General features: G+C 42.5%; 1 protein-coding gene across 1 annotated transcript in view; it reads left to right on the top strand.

Annotated features, from left to right (window-relative positions):
* The window catches only part of LOC115458803 (leucine-rich repeat-containing protein 28), a gene marked incomplete at its 3' end in the record, with an annotated part of 85,882 nt that extends 69,435 nt beyond the window's left edge, over positions 1-16,447 (top strand). The window contains exons 6-7 of the mRNA XM_030188615.1: positions 6,178-6,384; positions 16,345-16,447. Of these exons, the coding sequence (XP_030044475.1) occupies positions 6,178-6,384; positions 16,345-16,447 (310 nt within the window). The remainder of the gene's footprint in view (positions 1-6,177; positions 6,385-16,344) is intronic.
* Positions 16,448-23,988: the final 7,541 nt, after the last annotated feature.

Raw genomic sequence — 23,988 nt, 5'->3', positions numbered from 1 at the left:
TTTTATTTTTGTTACATTTGTACCCTGCGCTTTCCCACTCATGGCAGGCTTAATGCGGCTTACATGGGGCAATGGAGGGTTAAGTGACTTGCCCAGAGTCACAAGGAGCTGCCTGTGCCGGGAATCAAACTCAGTTCCCCAGGACCAAAGTCCACCACCCTAACCACTAGGCCACTCCTCCATCAAAAACGAGCAGATCCGTAAAGAGCAGTTTAGTATGATAAATGCTAAATTCTTAGATATCTTTTGTGAAATTGCATACTTCTTTGTAAAATAACTTTTTTTTCTTACAGTGTATCGGAATGAGTCAGCCCAGCACACACGGCTGTGCACTCTCCGCTGCTGTTTGCATGCTACTTTCTGTGGTTGTTTTGTTTTGTGTTTTTTGTCCACAGTTCTGTGCCACTTCCTGCCAGGGAAGGGGCTTTTCAGAGCCCCCTTCTGTTTTTCAATGTGCAAAACCAACTTCATAATAATATAAGTTGGTAGCTGTCAGCCATATAAAACATAGCTTAAACCAGTGGTTCCCAGCAGGTTTTCAGGATATCCACGATAAATATTCATGAGAGAAATTTGTCGGAGTGACATCTAAAATGTCAACAGGCACATTTACATCTGTTTAGCCTGTGCTTTGTCCAGACTACTACTACTTAACATTTCTAAAGCGCTACTAGGGTTATGCAGCGCTGTACAATTTAACATAGAAGGACAATCCCTGCTCAAAGAGCTTACAATCTAAAAGACGCGTGAGCAGTCAGACCGATAGGGGCAGTCAAATTGGGCAGTCTGGAGTTCCTGAAAGGTAAGAGTTAGGTGCCAAATGCAGCACTGAAGAGGTGGGCTTTAAGCAAAGACTTGAAGATGGGCAAGGAAGGGGGCTTGGCGTAAGGACTCGGGGAGGATGTTCCAAGCATAGGGTGAGGCGAGGCAGAATACATCCCTGAGCATGCCTACACAGCTATGTCATGCAAGGTTCCGCTTTAGGAGTTACGGACCAAGAAAGGGATCTGGGAGTCATCGTGGATAGGACGTTGAAATCTTCAGCTCAATGTGCTGCTGCGGTGGCTAAGAAGGCAAACAGAATGTTCAGTATTATTAGAAAAGGGATGGAAAACAAACATGAGGATGTTATAATGCCGTTATATCGCTCCATGGTGCGACCACACCTGGAGTATTGTGTTCAGTTCTGGTCGCCTCATCTCAAAAAAGATATAAAGGATTTGGAGATGGTGCAGAGAAGGGCGACAAAAATGATAAAAGGGATGGGACGACTACCCTATGAGGAGAGGTTAAGACGGCTAGGACTCTTTAGCCTAGAGAAAAGGCGGCTGAGGGGTGATATGATAGAGGTCTACTACAAAATAATGAGTGGGGTAGAGCGGACAGATGTGAAGCATTTGTTTACGCTTTCTAACAATAATAGAACCAGGGGACACAAGATGAAATTAGAATGTGGTACGTTTAAAACAAATCGGAGAAAGTTTTTCTTTACTCAGCGCGTAGTTAGACTCTGGAACTCATTGCCGGAGACGGTAGTGACGGCAGCTGGCCTTGCTGAGTTTAAAGGGGTTCTGGATAGATTCCTGAAGGAAAAGTCCATTGACGTTATTAAATTTTGGGTTTTTGCAAGGTTCTTGGGGCCTGGATTGTCTGCTGTCGGAGACAGAGTGCTGGGCTTGATGGACCTCTGGTCTTTTCCCAGCGTGGCGGTGCGTATGTACTATGTACTTATGTACACACGTCACATGGAGTAATCTTATAAGAGGCCTTCATCAAATTGTCCCGTAAAGTGTCCTGGATGCTGTCTGTCATGCGCTAATGTTTTCTGACACCTTTTCAGAAGCGTGTCTGTGCATGTGTGGCCATTCATATAACTCTTAAGTTGTTTTCTCCTGGTTCTTCTGTAATTTATCATGTCCTGGCTTATACCAAGCACCATTGTAGGGGTGTTAGGCACACTGGGCAAACTTTTAACCATTGTCGCCCCCCCCCCCCCTTCAATTAGCTTTTAGGCACTTTGACCCCTTCTATCCAACATTTTCATCAATAAACTTAACAGTCATGATCACCCCAGCAACGCTCTCTCCAGACAATCAGTGGAATTTAGGATTTTGTTCAAAGTCTTATGGTCCCATATTATTCAGGGATGATTCTCCAACCTGGTCAGGTCTTTATGGTGTGATACTGGCCTGTTGACAATTCCTGGATGAAATATGGTACATTTGGAATGGACTAAGCGTTGTGCTTTTTCTGTAGCCGACCCACGTCACACTGAAATGCTTGTCCTGTTCAGGTAAGTTAAGCTCTGAAACAAGTTCATTTCAAAAATTATTGAAGACTTATTTAATAAAGCCTTTGGACAGTTTTATGTACGATGTTATTTGCCATGCCGCTGACTATTTTAGCTGAGATGTAACATAACATATTAATAGTAACATGGTCCCCTCCGAGGGACACCACCTTGCAGTGGTGGAGGGGCTTCTGTGTTTCAGTGACTCAGAGTGCTATGCTGAAGGGTTACCCATATTATTATTATTAGTTGCATTTGTATCCCACATTTTCCCACCTATTTGCAGGCTCAATGTGGCTTACATTATGCCGTAATTTCGATCGTCATTTCCGGAATGAGAAATACAAAGTGATGTTGCATTAAAGTTCATAAGTGACAGAGTAAATTAAGCAGTCAAGTATAGAGAGTTCATTTCCGGAATGAGAAATAAAGTGGAATTGCGTTGAAGTTCATTAGTGACAAAGTAAATGAAGCAGTCAAGTGTAGAGATTTTGGTTTTGTCCAGTTCTGGTATAAGTTTCGTTGTCTGGTATTTAGGATGGGTCATTGTGGTATGCCTTTTTGAACAAATTGGTTTTTAATGATTTCCAGAAGTTTGTTAGGTCGTGCATTGTTTTTATGACGTTTGATAGTGCATTCCATAGTTGTGTTCTTATGTAGGAGAAGCTGGATGCATAAGTTGATTTATATTTTAGTCCTTTGCAGCTTGGGTAGTGGAGATTTAGGTATGTGCGTACTGACCTTTTTGTGTTCCTGTTTGCTAAGTCTATGAGGTCTGACATGTAGACCGGGGCCTCGCCGTGAATGATTTTATGAACCAGGGTGCAAATTTTGAACGCAATACGTTCTTTAAGTAGGAGCCAGTGTATTTTTTTCTCTTAGGGGTTTGACACTTCGTATTTTCTTTTTCCAAATATGAGTCAGGCCTCTGAGGAGAAGCCAGACAGAGTGTCCCAAACTAGGGAGAGTGGAAAGATGGCGACCTGACGCTCGTACGCTCAACGGCCCAGCTGTCCTCTGAAGTTCTGTCTTTGTTTACTTGAAATTTTCTCTCTGCAGCTGCAGTTACCTTAACTGAGAGGAAGGGGACAATCAGGGGTTAGCCGCCAATGGCCAGAGTTTTGTCCCCTGTGCAGCAAGTGTGGGACCGCTGCACAACAAGCTGCCCACAGATGACTGGGTTGGTGAGTCCTTTGATTAGTGCCGGGTAAGGAGTGTCGATGCTCTTGGACCTGGAAACAACTTCATCGCTCCCAAATCATTTAATCACCATGTCCAAAGGAGTGGAGGAGTGAGTTAGGAATCCATGCTGAAACGGAAGTCGTTTACAGCTGAACTCGTGTCGGCGGTGCCACTCCTAAACCCGCAAGAGCTATCAGCTTGGAGTTTTTGGCTCCCGTGGAGGTTACATTGAATATCATCTGGAAGGCGCTCCAGGACCTAACGGTGGTAGTAAATAATTTTGCTTCAGATATAATCTTATTAGTGAGCCACATGGATAATCTAATCGAATCCTTTAAGAATGAAAAATTGACACAGCAAATGAAGTTCTACAGGAATAGGAAATGGTTAAGATTTTGAAAATGATAATAGACCAGAAAATTTTGAACAAAATGAATATTATTACAGATGATTAATATCGAGATTGTTGTTTTCCCAGACTTCCGGGTATGACTCCTAAAGATTTCCTCAGAAATATTTCCTAAAAATTTTATTTTCCTTTGTAATGATTCCTCTTAGTAATATAAATTATTACTTAGTAATATTAATTCAAAAGGAGTGAAGCCTGTGAAACTGGGATTACCTTAATCAGTGGGAATTGGATTAGAGACTCAAGTGTTCGCATTGGTAAATAATTTCTGGTTTTAAAAGAGAAAAATGAAATTAGGTGTATTATTTTTACTAATATTGGACAATAAGTATGTTTCCAACTAAATAAATTGAATATACACCATTTTGGGTTTGAAGAAGCCAACCAGACGATCAATGTGGAATAATGATTCAGATAAATAATAACTGGGGATAATCAGGTAATACCTCATTTTCTTTGTTTACTGTTGTTTAATTGATCTCCTTGTCTTGTTTCACTCTCCCTATTTTGTGGTCTAAGGAAGAGTATAGAATTACCTGATTGAAATAATTCTTTTGTATTACTTTCTCTGTATTTCTGGCAAGTTATTTTATTGCTTGTAAATTTGAATTCTTATTAAAAAAAAAATAGTAACATGGTAAGTGACAGCAGATAAAGACCTGAACCGAACGGTCCATTCATTCTGCCCAATAGTCATACATTATTAATTCATGATTAAATCAACAATGAATGTGATATTATATACTTGGCATTTCTGGGACATAGACCATAGAAGTCCACCCGGCCCTATCCTTATGTTCCAACTTCTGGAGTCATCTTGATGATTATGTATGTTTTGTGAGCCACCTAAATTGTTGGCGGCACATAAATTTATAAATAATAAATGTTTATTTTCTGTATTTTACAGCGAAGAGGAGAAGGATAGTCTGGCCTTCAAATAGCCACGGGAGACGTCTGAGAATTCAGTCTTTATTAAGAAACATCAAAATGATGAGTCCATTTTGATGTTTCTTACTAAAGATTGAATTCTCAGGCGTCTCCCGTGGTTATTGTGAAGGCCGGCCAGACTACCCTAATCCTCTTCGCTGTACTATTGTGACGTAGGGATTGTTGGTTTTTCCACCTTATGTGGTCGTTCCTAGTTATTTTCTGTATTTTTACATAATGAGGGCAATTTCCAAAATCCAGGCAAGTAGATTATCTTTGAAAAATGCCTACCCTCTCTGTGATTAAAAGTACATGCTGGTGGTTCTTTGAGTTAGTGCAACTTCCTGGACCTATCGTTTTACTTTAACTAAAGCTGCTCATTCCTCCTCTCCAGCCACCTCTCCCCCTAGAAGCTGCCAACCCAGGCAACCATCTGTTTAGCCTAATGGTTAAGTCAGCCTGCATATACTTGGCCTTCTGATTGGCAGAGGTGTGTCAGATCCTACAAAGAAGTACATATGTTATGCTAATTCTTTCTGAATTTAAGAGGTATTTCAGGATTTCCAACTCTCTTGATACTTTCTTTCCTACTTTATTTTAAGTTTGACCTCTTTATTTCTAACCTTCTGGCACTCAGTTGTTATATGTTACAAAATATTAAGCAGTTGGTGTACAGTAAGGGGTCCTTTTAGAAAGATTATTATTAGCATTTGTATAGCGCTACCAGACGCACGCAGCGCTAAACACCTGACACAGAGAGACAGTCTTTGCTCAGTAGAGCTTACAATCTAAAATAATACAGACAAGACAATTAAGGGCAAGGGAAGTACTGGGTGAGAAAGATGTGCTATAAAGTGGCCTAAGCTACTTATAACAGGTGATATTTTTTCCCCCATGCGCTCAGGCCACCTCTTAGCATGTCTGCCAAAAAGCTGAATTTCTGTTTATGGCAATAATGACCAGGTGCCAAGTCCAAAATTAGCGCCTGGCCATTTACCACGTGAGCCCTTACAGCCTCCTGTTTACTTGGTGGTAAGGGCTCACGTGGTAATCCAGGCAGCGCGTGGCAATGTGGCCGTGCTGCCAGTTACCGTGGGGAACACCCTCTGCGGTAGAAAATAGAAAATTATTTTTTACCACAGGAAACTGCACGTGCTAACTTTGGAACTACCGCCGCGTTCCTGCGATACCCCGGCAGTAGGGCCTATTTGGCACGCGCTATCCACATGGTTGCCCTACTGTTCCTTTGTAAAAGGACCCCTAAATTAGCTGCTGAAAGTTATAAATAAATAAAAGTAAAGTAACGTAAAAATGGCAATTTCTAGTTCTTTTAGGCTAAGTGGAGCTGCTTTCTTTTAAATGGTTTCAGAAATTGGTGACTTGAAGGAGCTACAGACACTTGACATATCAATCAATTGTTTAATCACTTTACCTGAGAGGTTGCATCTATGCCATTCCCTGCAGTACCTGACAGTAGACCGCAATCACCTATGGGGTATACCACGCCATCTCTGCCAGCTTCCAAACCTCAACGAGCTTTCCATGGCTGGAAACCGTCTGGCCTTCTTGCCGCTTGGTAAGTGACCGGGACAGCAGCAGAATTTCATTCTTAGTCCTTCTTAAAATTGAGCTTCAAACACGTAAAAAAAACGCATCTGACAGCATCTTTGTTTAATTTCTTTTTAATGCCTGAGGACCTCCGTTTGATGTTGCCTTCTTTTCTGGGAGACAGGTATGGTTTTATTATTTGCACATTAAGGGCCTTATTCTATAAAGATTATGAGCATAAATCTATTAGCTCATAAATTTTGCAGCAAAAAGCTTAGGAGCATAACCTTTATAGAATAAGGCCCTAAGGGGGTAATTTTATAAAGAAGGCGCTATTGTTTATACAGGAAACATGAGCATAAATGAGCAGTATACAAGCATATACACATGCATGTAAACGCTGGAAATGCTAGCAATGTGCATATCTTCAATAGCATATAGTTTGCAGGTGGGCGGATTGGCCTGCCTAACTGAGGCCCAATGCACTAAACTTTAACGACCCTAACAACCCTCAAACGAAGAATTTTCGAACCGTGGCATGCATTAAAGGCCATTTTCCGACCACGGTAGCAGAAAACGAAAATGGAATGCAGATGAGCAAATTGTGTAGAAACCCCATAGAAACGAGATGCATCAAAGTTTTCCGACTACCCTAACGTAGGAAAAGTGCCGGAAAGCTAACGACAGGTCTGTACCTGTCGTTAGGGCTATCCGACTGAAAACTGTAATGTAAAAAAAAAAAAAAAGCGAGGGGGGGCGAAAACGCGCGTCAGGGGCGTCTTTTATTGATGCCCGAGGTCACTGCTGCTCCCCCTTCATCACTATAAAACTGAAAAAAAAAAAGTTCGGGAGGGGGCAAAGGCGCTTGTCAGGAGTGTCCTTTAATGACGTCCTTGCCCCCTGCCCCCCCCCCCCCCCCCCCGCCCGTGGTCGCCCCTGGTGCTCCCCGCTTCCTCCGTCAGCATTAAAGAAAACAAAAATCAATGCTTCGGCCCCCCTCCCTTCCTGTCTCTCAACTCTTTCTTTCTTTCCCCACACAGCCCCGCCCCCCCCCCCCCCCCCCCCCGCATTACTGGGCCCGTGCAGCGCCTCTCACCTCTGTATGAAGGCGCTGCACAGGCAAGAAGACCAGATCGCTGCAGTCTTCAGGACGTCTCTCTCCTTCGTCTTCCCTGACCTGGCCCTGCCCCCGGGTGGTGGCAAGGCCTTCCATACAGGACGCTTCTAACGAGCGCCTTTGCCCCCTCCCGATCCACGTGTTTGTGTTTTGGGTTTTTTTTTTTTGTCTTTTGACGTTTCTGGCATGCACAGAGCAGCCAGCATAACACTTGGCTGCTCTGCGCATGCTTTAGGAGCCGATTACCGACGGGGATTGATGCATTGTTCTTTACAATACCGCACCGAACATGTGCGACTTGTTTTTTTGGAGCATTGTTCGTTTTTTAAAAATTCGGTAATGACTTTTACGTTTTTGCTTTTTTTACGTTTGGTTGATGCATCTGGGCCTTAGAGATTATGACGTTACATGTGTATCTCTAAGATGAGAGCATTTTCATCAGCTCTGTGGCTTTTAACAGTGCTTGTGTTTAAATGCCTACATGTGTATACCCGGTTATGCTGGTGTTCATTAAAGAAAAGTAGGTGCCTACTTTCTTCTATAAGATGGGCTCCAGTTGGGTGCCCCTTTTATAGAATTCTCCTGGGTAGCTTGCAGATAGCCTGGGTACCTTCGCCCTCACGGATCTGTAAGCTAATTTTAGGCTTGACAAAGACCTCGCATACAATAGTTCGGCATACTTGACACCTGTGGTACTGGAAGCGTAAAGGATGCCACTTAAAGAACGCACTGGGATTAGAAAACTAAATCAGATGGAATAGTCTTGATAATCCATTTTTTTTGGTGAGGCGATACCACTAGGTATCGCCCGCTAGGAGTAGCCTAGTGGTTAGTGCAGCGGACTCTGATCTTGGGGAACTGGGTTCGATTCCCAATGCAGCTCCTTGTGACTCTGGGCCAGTCACTTAACCCTCCATTGCCCCAGGTACAAATAAGTACCTCTATATACTATGTAAACCACTTCGAATGTAGGTTGCAAAAACCACAGAAAGGCGGTATGTCAAGTCCCAGTTCCCTTTCCCTATTTGAGATTCTACATGGAATGTTGCTCCTATTGGAGATTCTACATGGAATGTTGCTACTATTGAGATTCTGTTGCTACTATTTGAGATTCTACATGGAATGTTGCTATTCCACTAGCAATATTCCATGTAGAAGCCTGCCCTTGCAGATCAGCAACGCGGCCGCGCAGGCTTCTGTTTCTGTGAGTCTGACGTCCTGCACATAGTTTGGTTGTGTGAATGTGAACCCACAGGGGATTGTCGGAGCTTGCAGTCAATAGCCTTTTCCTAAACCCACAGGCGATTACCCTCCAGTCCAAAGAACTGCAAGCACAGGCTGATAACTGGGAGAGTCATTTTAACAAGGACTTCTCATCAAATCTGACACATTTAGGTTCCCAAATCAATGCTGATGTAGTTAAATATCCTTTGATATAGGAATTTTGAGAACATGTAAAAGAAAAAATCATGATTACCAGCTTTATATGCTTTCCCAAATTGTGCTCAAGTAACAAGAGAAAGTAGCACTGAAATGTTTCCCATTTTATATTTAATTATAAAACTGATTAAGGACAAACATGATATAGATTCTTACTAAAACAGGGTAAAAGAGTCCAGATATTGGTCTACACTGCGGACATTATATCAGCCTGATTCTTGATCCAGAATAAAAAAATTTGATGTTACTACTACTACTATTTAGCATTTCTATAGCGCTACAAGGCATACGCAGCGCTGCACAAACATAGAAGAAAGACAGTCCCTGCTCAAAGAGCTCACAATCTAATAGACAAGAAATAAAGTAAGCAAATCAAATTAATTAATGTGTACAGGAAGGAGGAGAGGAGGGTAGGTGGAGGCGAGTGGTTACAAGTGGTTACGAGTCAAAAGCAATGTTAAATAGGTGGGCTATGTTACTGAATGTGAGGACTATGTGCTCTGAAAAATTACAATCAGGAGCAATACATTCTAATATATAATAATTCCTTACTAACACTATAAACTGACCAGTACTTGTGCTGGAAGTAATCATTACAGATTCCTTTCTCATAGAATCTAGCTTCTGCATACCTGCATCTTCATCATACCCAACAGAGCTTGGAAATTCTTTAGAATCACCCAAATAATATCCAAGCCAGAATGTATATAATTATTTAAATAATGAAAGACCATGTTTTGGGGCTCATTTTCAAAGCACTTAGACTTACAAAGTTCCATAGGTTCAGCTTTCTAAAGTTATCTGATCTTCTCATGTGAAATGCCTGTGGTCATAGCCTAGGTTCAAGCTGTTCCTCTCCTCTCCCTCCAGCCTACTTGTGGTCACAGCTACGTTCAGCTTTGATAGTCTCTTACCTCCTCCATTATCTGCTGTTGGAGGTGATGTCACTTTTTTAACCCAGAAGTTAGACCCAGGTTTCTTGCTGTATTTACATTACGCCCCTTTACTCTGCCCTGGGACCCATTTCTTTGGATCTGTATGGAAGCCATGGACCTACTCAGATCATTTTCTTCTGTATGGACTGAAAAACATGTTCCCACTCAATAGCAGACTATGGACTCTTTCTTCAAAAAAAGGGTTTGGACAAATTTCTGGAGGAAAAGTCCATAGTCTGCTATTGAGACAGACATGGGGAAGTAACTGCTTGCTCCAGGATCGGTAGCATGGAATGTTGCTGCTAACTGGGTTTCTGCCAGGTACTTGTGACCTGGCTTGGCCACTGTTTGGAAAATAGGATACTGGGCTAGATGGACCACTGGTCTGACCCAGTATGGCTACTCTTATGTTCTTATGACATTCTTAAAAGGCGATAAGACCAAGTGTGAGAACTAAAGAGGAATCAGCCTCCTTATCAGTTGTTAGGAAAGTGCTTGCTAAAATAATCAGATACCGCCTACACCCAATGTGGGAAGCCAACACACCCAAGGGGAGCAAAGTGACTTCAAACCAGGCCAGCGTTAAAATCCAAACAGCTTCCTTGTCCAAAGGGGTGTAAGACAAGGATATGTGTTGTTGCTGCTGCTATTCAATGTAATCATCAATTGGGGCAAGAAGCAAAGATTGGCTGGGCATGCTGGCATGGAATATGGTGAAGACAGCCTGACATTTATCAATGCAGGATATGCCGATATTGTGTTCATGGAAGATTCAGACTAGATGGCCCAAGAGCTGCTAAATATAATCATAGAAATAATTACCTCAGGTTCAGAAAGAAGCTAAAAACTCATATGTTCCCTAAACCTAATGCTTAATCCACTACCATTGCACCGTGCCTTACAACCTTCTAACCTGTTGTCCCCTCTTTCCCAGCCACATCATTGCTTCCCCTGATCTGACAGTATGCTGTTACATGTCTGTTTACTAAAGCCTAAACCGTGTAAGCCGCATTGAACCCTCACTAGGGGATATTAGCGGTATTAAGACCTCACTTGAATTGAATTGCAAAAGGAGTAAGTGGGAAATGGTGGAAATGAAAACGGTAACAGAATTCAAACACGCGTGGGATAAACATAAAGGAATCCTGTTCAGAAGGAATGGATCCTAAGGAGCTTAGCCGAGATTGGGTGGCAGAGCCGGTGGCGGGAGGTGGGGATAGTGCTGGGCAGAACCTATACAGTCTGTGCCCTGAAAAGGACAGGTACAAATCAGGGTAACGTATACACAAAAAGTAGCACATATGAGTTTATCTTGTAGGGCAGACTGGATGGACCATGCAGGTCTTTTTCTGCCGTCATTTACTATGTTACTATATTCGTTCTTAATATTCCCTGGGTGTGATTCTGCTGTCGGCTCAAGATTGACTCATCTTGATGCCAATGCTCTGACTGGATCCCTAACATTGATAGTATTTTCACAGCCCAGAAGCACCAATAACCACTTGCTGGGATGTTCAAAAAGAATTTCACTTCTTTCAGTACCATTAATCTTATTTTTCACCTGCTTCAGGTAGAGTTGGAGTGTCTCTGGGAAAGCTGTTGGTAATCTCTGAAAAGGCTAGGTCAGTGGAGACCTTCAGGGGCTTTTTGGACAAGGTTCTGTAGTATGAAGTCACGTTGCCGAGTGGAGCTCTTCCTCGGAGTTGTCTGTGGCTCAAAGTTTTGACCAGTGGAGCTCAAGGACCTGTAAGGGAATTGAAGAATTGAGTACTACAAAAACTGACTAACATAATAAGCGCATTTCATGATGCTGGCACGTATTATGTTAGAATCTGTTTAGAAAGCTATAATGCATTTAGAAAAGACTTTCTAAGAGTTCAGTCTCCTACTTCAGCCCAACAACAGTTGGAGTTTGAGGACTCAGCCTAGGAAAGATATTAAGAGCTCATACAAACAGTATATTAACATTTCAGTTTCTACCCATCAGGAAGTGAAATGAGTAAGGTTTTTCTAAGAATACTTTTTTCCACCGTTAACTGTAATTTGGAAAATTTGGTTGAGTAGGGCAAATTGAGCTTCATAAATGTCCTTAAAACTCAAAACATCTTTTCCTTTGCATGATCATAACGTTTCAAAGGAGGGTATCCATTTCTAGTTCCAGGGACTTCAGTTTGTGATCTTTAACATATGGATCTGTGAGTTAAGAACAAAATGCCTTAAAGGATATACAGAGGAATTTGGCTTTGATAGAGGAGCTTGAAATGGGGAAAGTTCCTAGCCTAGTGCTATGTTCTGGAGCCAGACAAGAATTTAATTTAATTTAATTTTAGTTACATTTGTACCCCGTGCTTTCCCACTCATGGCAGGCTCAATGCGGCAGGCAATGGAGGGTTAAGTGACTTGCCCAGAGTCACAAGGAGCTGCCTGTGCCGGGAATCGAACTCAGTTCCTCAGTTCCCCAGGACCAAAGTCCACCACCCTAACCACTAGGCCACTCCGCCACTCAAGAATTGGATTGAGAGACAATACCCCATGTATGGATACACAGTCTTCTTGTGCCAAAGGTTATCGGTGCTTCTGGATGTTTCTTGACACACACAAATTAGGCACAAATATTTTTTGAGGCAGCCTCTTCCCCCAAACATGGGCAACTACCCACCATGTGCCAGGAGTTCTGAGGCCCAAACAGCCCTTCCCTCACCCCCTGGATTGGGTCTTTGAGGAAGCATCCACCCTCACCTCATAATCCACTTCCCGGCTTACCAGGGGGTCTAGTGGGGCAGGAATGATGCCCACTCGCTCCTGCCTTGACAATTAAATCTCTCAGAATGGCCACTAAGACCCTCTAGTAGTACTATTGCATTTTGCCTATATATGGAAGCCTCATCCCTAAGTCTTGGTGGTCATTTGAGAGATTTGATCATTGATGTGTGGCCAAGTGGGCATCACTACCACTCTACTAGACCCCAGGGATTCCTAGCAAGCCCGGGGAATACATTTGGGGGGGGGCATATTCAGAGATTTGTCCCTCGGGGCAGGGGGGTGGGCACTTAGGGAAAGGTGATGTGGGTGGTTTTGGGTCTTCCATTGGGAAGGGAGGTGAACTTGGGTGGCTCGCATCAGGGTGAATCTAATTGCAGAGGAGGAGTTGGTTTAGATGGTGGGAGCAGGGCCCTTTACACAAGGAGCAGCAATTTTAGAAAGCTGCTTCTATGTCTTTGTGAGGGGGGGAGGGCTTTCTATGATTGTTTTTCTCCATATGCAACTTTCTAAAACCTCTATATGTGGAAGGATTTTGGCATGCAGTCTTCTACTTGTTTTGTAAGAGGCTCTGTTTGGCAGAGCCTCTTGTAAAATCAAGTCAATGCTTTAGCACCAGTAGGAAGACCCTTTAGTTGGTAGGGCACTCCTACAGGCGCTGCTGCAGCAGCCATAGCAAGGCCATCCATAGTGAGTCTCTTCCAGTGTAGTTGGTCTTGTGCAGCTGCAGTAAAATCATCCATTCAAAGGTGGAGCTGTTTTGCTTCAGCATCAATTTGCCTGTGCCAGATCGATCTTGGAACACCTTTGACAACCTTCCAGCCAGGTGATTGTCACCATTGGAGGAACCATCTTGGTAGTCATGATCCCTTCATTCTGTAGACATAGCCAAGCCAACAGAAGCATGTATGTTGTTTGTTGCAAATTTCTCAAATGGTTTATTTGTACCACTGGTCGAGGACCAAGATATCAAGGATAGTGCACAAGCCTTTCATCTGGAACGCTTCCAGCTTGTGCAGGTCATCAGCTAGCAATGTCCATGGTTCTGATGTGAAAAGGAGGATTGGCATGACAGGCATTAAAAACTCTCATCTTGGTCTTCAGTGTAACACTGTGCTACTTCCACGTGCACCGTTTTTGACTAGTGAAGGCCACTTGGGCACTACCAGTTTTTGACTGCAGTGTCAACAGTTGCATCAACTTTCAGCACCGAGATCATTGATCCAACATATTTAAAATCCTTCACCTGGTCTGTTTGCTCTCTAAGAGGCTCAATAGCAGGCCCACTTTTGAATTGTCATGCACTTGGTTTTCTTTGCATTGACCTGTGACCCTAATTTTCTTGCTCGTTCTATGATTATATTTAGCAGCTCTTACTCTGAATCTTCCATGAACACAATACCGGCATATCCTGCATCGATAAATGTCAGGCTGTCTTCACCATATTCCGTGTGCCAGCATGCCCAGCCAATCTTTGCTTCTTACCCCAATTGATGATTACATTGAATAGCAGTGGCAACAACACATATCCTTGTCTTACACCCCTTTGGACAAGGAAGCTGTTGGATTTTAGCGCTGGCCTGGGTTGAAGTCACTTTGCTCCCCATGGGTGTGTTGGCTTCCCACATTGGGTGTAGGCGGTATCTGATTATTTCAGCAAGCACTTTTCTAACAACTGATAGGAGGCTGATTCCTCTGTAGTTCTCACACTTGGTCTTATCGCCTTTTAAGAATGGATACTATGTCATAAGAACATAAGAGTAGCCATACTGGGTCAGACCAGTGGTCCATCTAGCCCAGTATCCTATTTTCCAAACAGTGGCCAAGCCAGGTCACAAGTACCTGGCAGAAACCCAATTAGCAGCAACATTCCAAGCTACCGATCCTGGAGCAAGCAGTTACTTCCCCATGTCTGTCTCAATAGCAGACTATGGACTTTTCCTCCAGGAATTTGTCCAAACCTTTTTTTGAAGGAAGAGTCCATAGTCTGCTATTGAGTGCATACAGTCCATACAGTAGAGAATAATCTGTCCAAGGCTTTCATACAGACCTGATCTGGCCTAGCTGCCTTTGGCTTTCTTGAGTTGTGATTTGGTCTGATCAGGCAGATTTTAGATATTACATGGAGAGGGGTGTTCATGTCTCCAGGTCAAGGTGTGGAAAATTCCCATACTATTTTACAAGAGTCGTCTATGTGGAAGTCATCAAACAAATTTAGTAAAATACTGTGGTAGTTTTCCATATCTTGACCTGAACATATGGATTTCCCTCTCCACATAATACCTAGGATCTGCATTAAAATCTTCTCTGTTTATGCAAAATGCATTGTGTCTATTTTTGTTTTCAGATATGTGGTATTTCTATAAAACAATCAACTGACAATATCTAATGAAGGAAGATATTGATAGACAAAAAAAGTGAAAATGTGTTTGTGTACATGGAAAGTGCTGTTTCTGGAATTGATTACTTCCTGTATGATGAGCAACACAATAGCAGAAATCCATTATTTCTATACAACATTTATGGTTTGTGTCAAGAAAACTGTATTGGAATTTTAGATTTACTGGTTTACTGTACTGAAAAAATGATGAACAAAACATAAAAATGAAAACAAAAATATATTCTTAATTTGTTTCCCTTTATTTTTATTTTTTTTGGGGGGAGGGGGGGCTTGGTTGGTTTTCTTGTGAGTATGGTGCCTATAGAAAGTCTACACCCTCTTGAGCATCTTTCACATTTTATGGTGTGTATGTCAGATTTCTATCGATTTAAATAAATGAGGGTTCCCCCCCCCCCTCAATACAGTATCCCCCAGATTCTATATAGTGGTTAACAAGCCACTCAGCGTAATAATTGGATGTTAACAAGAGAAAAACGTTAACAGAGAAAAACGTCTAAAAATAGGTTTCGAAAATGCTGATTTGGATGTTTTTGTGAGAAAAATGTCCAAATCAGACATGTCACTTTTTGGACGTTTTTCTCTTTTGAAAATGAGCCCTATAGTAACCTAGGAGAGAAATTGGTACACGCGTATCACTACTCATCTGTAAAGTTGAGTTTTAAAACTTTTTTGAAACAATGCCTATGACTGGGTTGATCTAATACACAATGGTAACCTACAATTCCTCCTTTAAACCCCAATCTTTAAGTTCCCAGAGCACACAGCAAAATAGTGTTCACTTACCGGTTGCCAGGAAAGTGAAAACTATCCGCCGCGGACCCTGAGGAAGAATCAAAACTCTGGCTATAGTCGGCCTTGGCGCTCTGGAGATTATTGAGCAACATATACAGATAAGTCGCGTTATTAAGAAATAAATTTGAAATAAAATTAAATGAGAACGGACAGTTAGCGGTGGATGGAGGTTTTTTTGCCTATGATGAGACGTTTGCTCCTTGGTATGGAAGGCTTTGTTGCCACACTTTGCAGGAGCTGTCCTTTTGAGGCTTTTTCCGCCATTTATTTTTTGTAATCACCTACATTTCAGAGGTTGATGATTGAGATGGTTGAATTGTTATTGCTTAAGAAGAGTCATATTCTGAAGGGGACTGTATGATTACTATAGCACTGACCCATACTGAACAAGGGTTAGTTTGGAGGCATGAGCTTCTGATAGCAAAAGATTGAACATAAAAAAGGGGAGCTAATGTTTCTGCTGCTCATCTGGTAATTTTGGTGTTCTTAATTTGAGGAGTGAGAAAGTGATGCCATTTTTTTTCTGTTCCTTTCTTTGTCCAGATCTGGGTCGCTCTCGAGAACTGCAGTATGTTTATGTGGATAACAACATTCACCTCAAAGGCCTTCCCTCCTATCTCTACAATAAAGTCATTGGCTGCAGCGGGTAAGAGAAACCACGCAAACCATTTCCCACCCTAGACGTAGCTCCATGAGTGTGCACACCTTGTGCTGGATTTTTCTGTACTGGCAATAGATTGGTACACCTAGTATTTGAGTCACCTGTGTCAGTCTGACCTTTCTATGGTTAGTTTTAGAATTTTTCATTTATAGTTTGAAGGGGACAGGAACTGTATGTGGTTAGAAGGGAAAAGTGGATGAGCACGAAGCAGAAGAAAGACCTTGGAGTGATGATGGGTCTCAAAGTGGCAAAACAGTATGACCAGGCAGTGATTATTGAGGGCATAATGAGCACTAAAAACCCATTTATTCAAGCAAGCCTATCCAAACGATCCAGATTAATCTTATGAACCATCTACCTAACACATACCCCCATGATAACAACATTGACCCAGACTTCATCTCCCACCTTACTCCCCTCTCCATTGCCTTTTTCTACCTACTCATCTCATCTATTATTCTGGTATATTTAACTTTTACCTTCTCTAACAATATTCTGTATTCCTTTTACTATATAAGCCGCATTGAACCTGCTTTGAGTGGGAAAGCGCGGGATACAAATGTAATAATAAATAAGCAAAAAGGAGATAATAATGTCCTTATTATCTATGCTGATGACACCCAGCTGTATCTCTCCACACCAGACATCACCGCAGAGACCCAGGCAAAGATATCAGCCTGCTTATCCGACATTGCTGCCTGGATGTCCAACCGCCACCTGAAACTGAACATGTCCAAGACTGAGCTCATCGTCTTTCCACCAAAACCCACTTCTCCTCTTCCTCCACTTTCTATCTCAGTTGATAATACCCTCATCCTCCCCGTCTCATCTGCCCGCAACCTCGGAGTCATCTTCGACTCCTCCCTCTCCTTCTCCGCGCATATCCAGCAGATAGCCAAGACCTGTCGCTTCTTCCTCTTCAACATCAGCAAAATTCGCCCTTTCCTCTCCGAACACACCACCCGAACCCTCGTCCATGCTCTCATTACCTCTCACCTTGACTACTGCAACCTACTCCTCACCGGCCTCCCACTTAGCCATCTATCCCCCCTTCAATCTGTTCAGAACTCTGCTGCACGTCTTATATTCCGCCAGAACCGATATACACATATCACCCCTCTCCTCAAGTCACTTCACTGGCTTCCAATCAGATACCGCATTCAATTCAAGCTTCTCCTTCTTACCTACAAATGCACTCAGTCTGCTGCCCCTCACTACCTTTCTACCCTCATCTCCCCTTACATTCCCGCCCGAAACCTCCGTTCACAGGACAAATCGCTTCTCTCATTACCCTTCTCCACCACCGCCAACTCCAGGCTCCGCTCATTCTGCCTCGCCTCACCCTATGCTTGGAACAACCTTCCCGAGCCCTTTCGCCAAGGCCCCTCCCTGCCCATCTTCAAGTCTTTGCTTAAAGCCCACCTCTTCAATGCTGCTTTCGGCACCTAACTCTCACCTTTCAGGAAATCCAGACTGCCCCAATTTGACTGTTCACTTGTCTTCTAGATTGTAAGCTCTTTGAGCAGGGAATGTCCCTCTATGTTAAATTGTACAGCGCTGCGTAACCCTAGTAGCGCTTTAGAAATGTTAAGTAGTAGTAGTAGTATTCAGGATGTTGGTAGGGCCTCATTTGCTGTGTTCAGGTTTGGAGGCCATTTGTGATTGGTGGAATAGAAATTTTTTAAAATCTTACTAAGGACACAGACTGGAGAAAAGTGACCAAAATAACATGTCTCTATCAGAAGATATAGGAGATGTCTTAAATTTGTGTACACTAGAGGAGGGGAAGGACAGAGGAGATATAATACAGACCTTTAAATGCTTAAAGGAATAAGTCGTTTTCCAAATGAGAAGCTCTAGAGCGAAAGGACATGATATGAAGCTGCAGGGGATAGAGTCAAAAGCAGCACTGAGAAAGTGGATGCCTGGATTACCCTCCCAAAAGAGGTGGTGGAAACCAAATTGGTGTTGAAATCAGAGAGTATAATACACACAGTGGATCTTTAAAGGGCACAAGGACGTAAACCGCATGAACTGAGCACGTTCAGGGAGTGCTGACATCAGCGGCTGGAGGCCCCCGCTGACTTCCTCGATCCTGAGGCAGCACAAGGAGGAAGGGGGCTGCTTTGGCAGTGGATTTCTTCAACTGGCGGGGCTTTGGCATCCCCTCCTGTGTCTCCCCCCACCCCCAATCCAATGGACTGCTGGCTATGCTGCGCCTTTAATCTTGAGATTAAATTTTTAATTGCGTGGCTAATTGCAATTAAAAATATTAACCAAAGTGTAGTCCTAAATAAGTCTTTCAACATATGTGAAAAGAGCATCACAAACTGAATCGTCCTTTCAGTGGCGAAAAATACCTCGTTGGGCGGTTAGCTTGACGGAGTTTAAAAAGGGGTTAGATAGATTCCTAAAGGACAAGTCCATAGACCGCTATTAAATGGACTTGGAAAAATTCCGCATTTTTAGGTATAACTTGTCTGGAATGTTTTTACGTTTGGGGAGCGTGCCAGGTGCCCTTGACCTGGATTGGCCACTGTCGGTGACAGGATGCTGGGCTAGATGGACCTTTGGTCTTTCCCAGTATGGCACTACTTATGTACTTATGTACTTATGGTGGTGATAAAGTTATGGGTTCCTCCTCAACTTCGGTATATCTCATCAATCACATCACCAGTCTAAAAGAGCTACACTTAACTTCCAAAGATGAAGTCAAATAAGTTCATTTCAATGGTTCAATAATTCAATGCTTCAAAATTCAAAGATCTTCACAAAAAAGTCAGTATTTGCAAATATATTAATATATAAACATGGCCGTCATTCTTGTTTGCAGCTGTGAAATTGTATGTCCCTTGAAAGCTGAAACAGTCATTCCATAAGAGTAGCCATACTGGGTCAGACCAATGGTCCATCTAGCCCAGTACCCTGTTTTCCAAACAGTGGCCAAGCCAGGTCACAAGTACCTGACAGAAACCCTAATCGTGGCAACACTCCATACTACAAATCCCAGGGCAAGCAGTTGCTTCCCATGTCTGTCTCAATAGCAGACTGTGGGACCCTTCCTCCAGGAATTTAACTAAACCTTTTTTAAACCCAGATACGTTAACCATTGTTACCTCCTCCAGCAAAGAGTTCCAGAGATTTAACTATTTGTTGAGTGAAAAAATATTTCCTCCTATTTTGTTTTTAAAGTATTTCCATGTAACTTCCTCAAGTGTCCCCTAGTCTTTGTAGTTTTGGAACGAGTAAAAAATCGATTTACTTCTACTCGTTCTACACCACTCAGGATTTTATAGACCTCAATCATATCTCCCCTCATTCATCTCTTTTCTAAACTGAAGAGCCCAAACCTCTTTAGCCTTTCCTCATACGAGAGAAGTTCCATCCTCTTTATCATTTTGCTTGCTCTTCTTTGAACCTTTTCTAATTCCGCTATATCTTTTTTGAGATATGGTGACCAGAACTGAACGCAATACTCAAGGTGCAGATGCACCATGGAGCGATTCATAGGCATTACAGTATTTTCGGTCTTATTCACCATACCTAATAATTCCTAGCATCCTCTTTGCTTTTTTGTCCACCACCACACACTGAGCAGAAGATTTGAGCATATTATCTACAACAACACTCAGATCGTCTTCTTGAGTTCTGACCCCCAAGGTAGACCCTATCATCAGGTAACTGTGTTTCGGATTATTCTTTCCAGAGTGCATCACCTTGCATTTGTCCACATTTTTTGTCTGCTATTTGGACTCCCAGTCTTCCAATTTTGTAAGGTCTTCTGCAATATTTCAAAATCCACATGTGTTTTAACAACCTTGAATAGTTTTGTATCATCTGCAAACTTGATCACCTCACTCGTCATTCCTATTTCCATATTATTTATAAATATGTTAAATAGTACCGCTTCCAGTACAGATCCCTGCGGCACTCCACTGTTCACCCTTCTCCATTGAGAGAAATGGCCATTTAATCCTACCTTCTGTTTTCTATCCAACTAGTAAAAGAGGCCCGTTTCAGAGCAAATGAAACGGGCGCTAGCAAGGTTTTCGTCACCAACCCCCCCCCTCCCTCCCTCCCTGGCCAACCCCTTCGTTATTCTTCCATTGCTCCGCCCCCAACGTCATGACGTTTGACGCAAGGGCGGAGCCCGGAGCGATTTCCCACCCCCACCCCCCCGCCTCCCTCCCTGCCAACCCCTTCGTTGTTCTGTCATTGCTCCGCCCTCGAGGGCGGGGCCCGGAGCGATTTTGGTGGCTTCACCACCACGAACCTTCGAACCTTTTTGAAGGAAGTCAGGGCTTGGCTTCACTGACGTGAGTGTCCTCAGAACGTTGAGGGTGAGTTTTATTATAGTAGATAACCAATTCCTAATTCACACCAGTCCCCTGAAGCAGCCGAATGTATGTAGTACGGCTGTATGGCGCCTATATTTATTTATTTAATTTACTTATTAGATTTTATGTACTGCCTTTTTGAAGGAATTCACTCAAGGTGGTGTACAGTAAGAATAAAACAAACATGAGCAATAGACAATTAGAGCAGTAAAAATATTCAAACAACAGTACGAAGTATGGCATAGTATACTACTTACAATGTCAACACAATACATAATAGAACATTTTAATTGACAGTGTAGGGTATAAGCAAAAATGGAACATATAGATAGGTAAAAGAGTAAGAGGAGTTAGAAAGTAAGGCATGGAGGAGTAGCCTAATGGTTAGTACAGTGGGCGTTGATCCTGGCAACCTGGGTTTGATTCCCACTGCATCTCCTTGTGACCTTGGGCAAGTCACTTAATCCTCCACTGCCCCAGGTACATAAAACTTAGATTGTGAGCCCCCTAGGGACAGAGAAAATACCTGTAACATAATGTGTACAGCACTGTGTATGTCTAGTAGCGCTATAGAAATGATTAGTAGTAAGGTGCTTAATTTAAAGAAAGGTGCACATGAGGTCAGAGAGATGGTTAACTATTATCTCAGCTAAGGTAGGAGTGGATAAACATGTCCTGCTGCAGTATGTGCAGCCCATGTCACTCCTTGTGTGTGTGAGTGAGACTAACAAGTTAGTTACTTCTTCCATTAAAGGCCTGGTTGCCGGAGAACGTAGCGAAGGCGGTTAGCTTGGCAGAGTTTAAAAAGGGGTTGGACGGTTTCCTTAAGGACAAGTCCATAGACCGCTACTAAATGGACTTGGGAAAAATCCACAATTTCGGGAATAACTTGTATAAAATGTTTGTATGTTTGGGTCGCTTTCCAGGTGCTCTTGACCTGGATTGGCCGCTGTCGGGGACAGGATGCTGGGCTCAATGGACCTTTGGTCTTTTCCCAGTATGGCATTACTTATGTACTTATGGTTGAAGAGCCAAGCTTTCACCTGCTTCCTGAAGTCGAGATAGTCTTGTGTTAAGCGGAGCCTTTCAGGCAGTGCATTCCAGAGTGTGGGGGCTACTCCGGAGAAGGCTCACTTGTGGGTATCACATCGTGTAATGTCTTTTGCAAATATTGCAAATTGGCTCTGGTATTTAAAAGTTTCCTGTTTGTGGGCCTCTGCAACAATTGAGGGTCTGTCACTACATTGGAGATATAATCACTCTTTTCAGATAAGCGGAAGACTGTGAGAAATGTTTATATATTATGTTTCTAATACTGACTTTTTTTTGTGAAGATCTTTGAATTTTGAAGTATTGAACTGTTGAATTATTGAACCATAGAATTGAACTTATTTGACTTCATCTTTGGAAGTTACATGGAGGTTTTTTTTAGACCGGTGATGTGTCTGATGGGATATCCTGAGTTTGAGGGGGAACCTGTAACTTTATTGTCATCATCACTGGGGTCGTTCTCTGCTGTCATTCACCATGTTACTGTATTATAGATTTCCCATTTCTCCACAATCAATCGTAACGGTGGGGTGTGGGTTTTGTAATTAGCAGTGGCAATTACTCCTCTTTGCTACCAGGCAACTTAAATTCATGCTCAGCTCAATAAAAGACTGAGAAAAATAAATATTTCACCTTTAAGTAGTGATAAATGCTTCTGTTCTGTGCACACACGACTTATATAATCCCTAAACGGTATAAGAAGGCTAGTATTTTAGGTCAGAGGAAGATGAAGAATTTTTCCTTGTGGAGCCCAAACATTGTGGAATGTTTGGTTTCCTGAGGGCAGGAAGGGAATGTTCTGGCAGAGGATAAGATTGCTGTTATTCAGTTTTGTAGCATAAATCCCATTCAGCCTAGAGCCACCCTAGCCTTGCTTCTCCAGACAATGGCAGTATGTGGTGATCACAGGCCCAAATGAGGTCAGCTTCAAATAAAAGCTTTCTGCCATACATTCACATTGGTTTGTTGTAACTTTTTCTCTGCCAAGGAAGTAGACGGGTTGTGGAATTAGTGCTGGATTGTTGGCAAGGATCTGACATTCATAGTAAGAGGATTTTATTGTTCCACAGAATAACTGGCAACAGCTCTTATGTCTGAGTAAGGACTGAGAATTTATAGCTGCTTTCTTCTCTTACTCAGTTTGGTATTAAAATGCAGCACATTATAAGTGAAATGTAAAGGCACAAGCAAAACCCAAGGATCATGTATTTCACAGGTCAGCAATACTGCTAAATGTTTGAAATAGAAGCAAAACAGTCTTTTGAAGCAGGAGATTGTAGAAATGTACGTACGTCCGTTCAGCACCATTTGTAATGCTCTCAGCCCTTTCAGGAAAGACTCGAAACTGTTTTCTGTCTTGTGTGATGCAGCAGATAAGATTGTGGCCACACTATCCATAGTTTGATCTGCTCTCCTTTCCTGTCACAGAAAGAACTTTTGCTTCAGTCTACTAGTAGAAACATGTGTGAACCCTTCAAAGTTCAGAAATGAAAATACTTAATTTTAAAGATACCTTGGTGGTGCTTGGCATTCAACTTTTGTGTTCGAAGAAAACTTCACTGGCAAGATTCATTGAAATATGTTTACATGGCATACATACTTCAAATTATCTTATCCAAATTATACGTTGCCACTTTATTTTATAACTTCAGAAATCAGAGAAAACACGTATGTAAGGAACAATATCTAAACCAGAATATAATACAATCAATGGTCCTAAGCCATGCAGATTATTGCAACGGAATCTACTCGGGCTGCAAAGAACAACTCATAAAAAAAAAACTCCAGACCGCCCAAAATACAGCAGCCAGGCTGATATTCAGCAAAACACGCTTCGAAAGTGCCAAACCCCTCTGAGAAAAGTTGCATTGGCTCCCAATCAAAGAACAGATCATCTTCAAAATCTGCACCTTAGTCCACAAAATCATATACGGCGTAGTCCCAGAATACATGACAGACCTCATAGACTTACCAATAAGAAACAAAGTCAGATCATCAAGATCCTACCTAAACCTACATTACCCAAATTACAAAGGACTGAAATACAAAACAACTTACGCAGCCGGCTTCTCCCACATAAGCGCACAACTATGGAACGGCCTCCCAAAAGCTGTGAAAACAATCCATGACCATCTGAAC

Source organism: Microcaecilia unicolor, unplaced genomic scaffold, assembly GCF_901765095.1.
Source record: "Microcaecilia unicolor unplaced genomic scaffold, aMicUni1.1, whole genome shotgun sequence".
Taxonomy (NCBI): Eukaryota; Metazoa; Chordata; class Amphibia; order Gymnophiona; family Siphonopidae; genus Microcaecilia; species Microcaecilia unicolor.
This window is presented reverse-complemented; position numbering and strand designations above follow the sequence as displayed.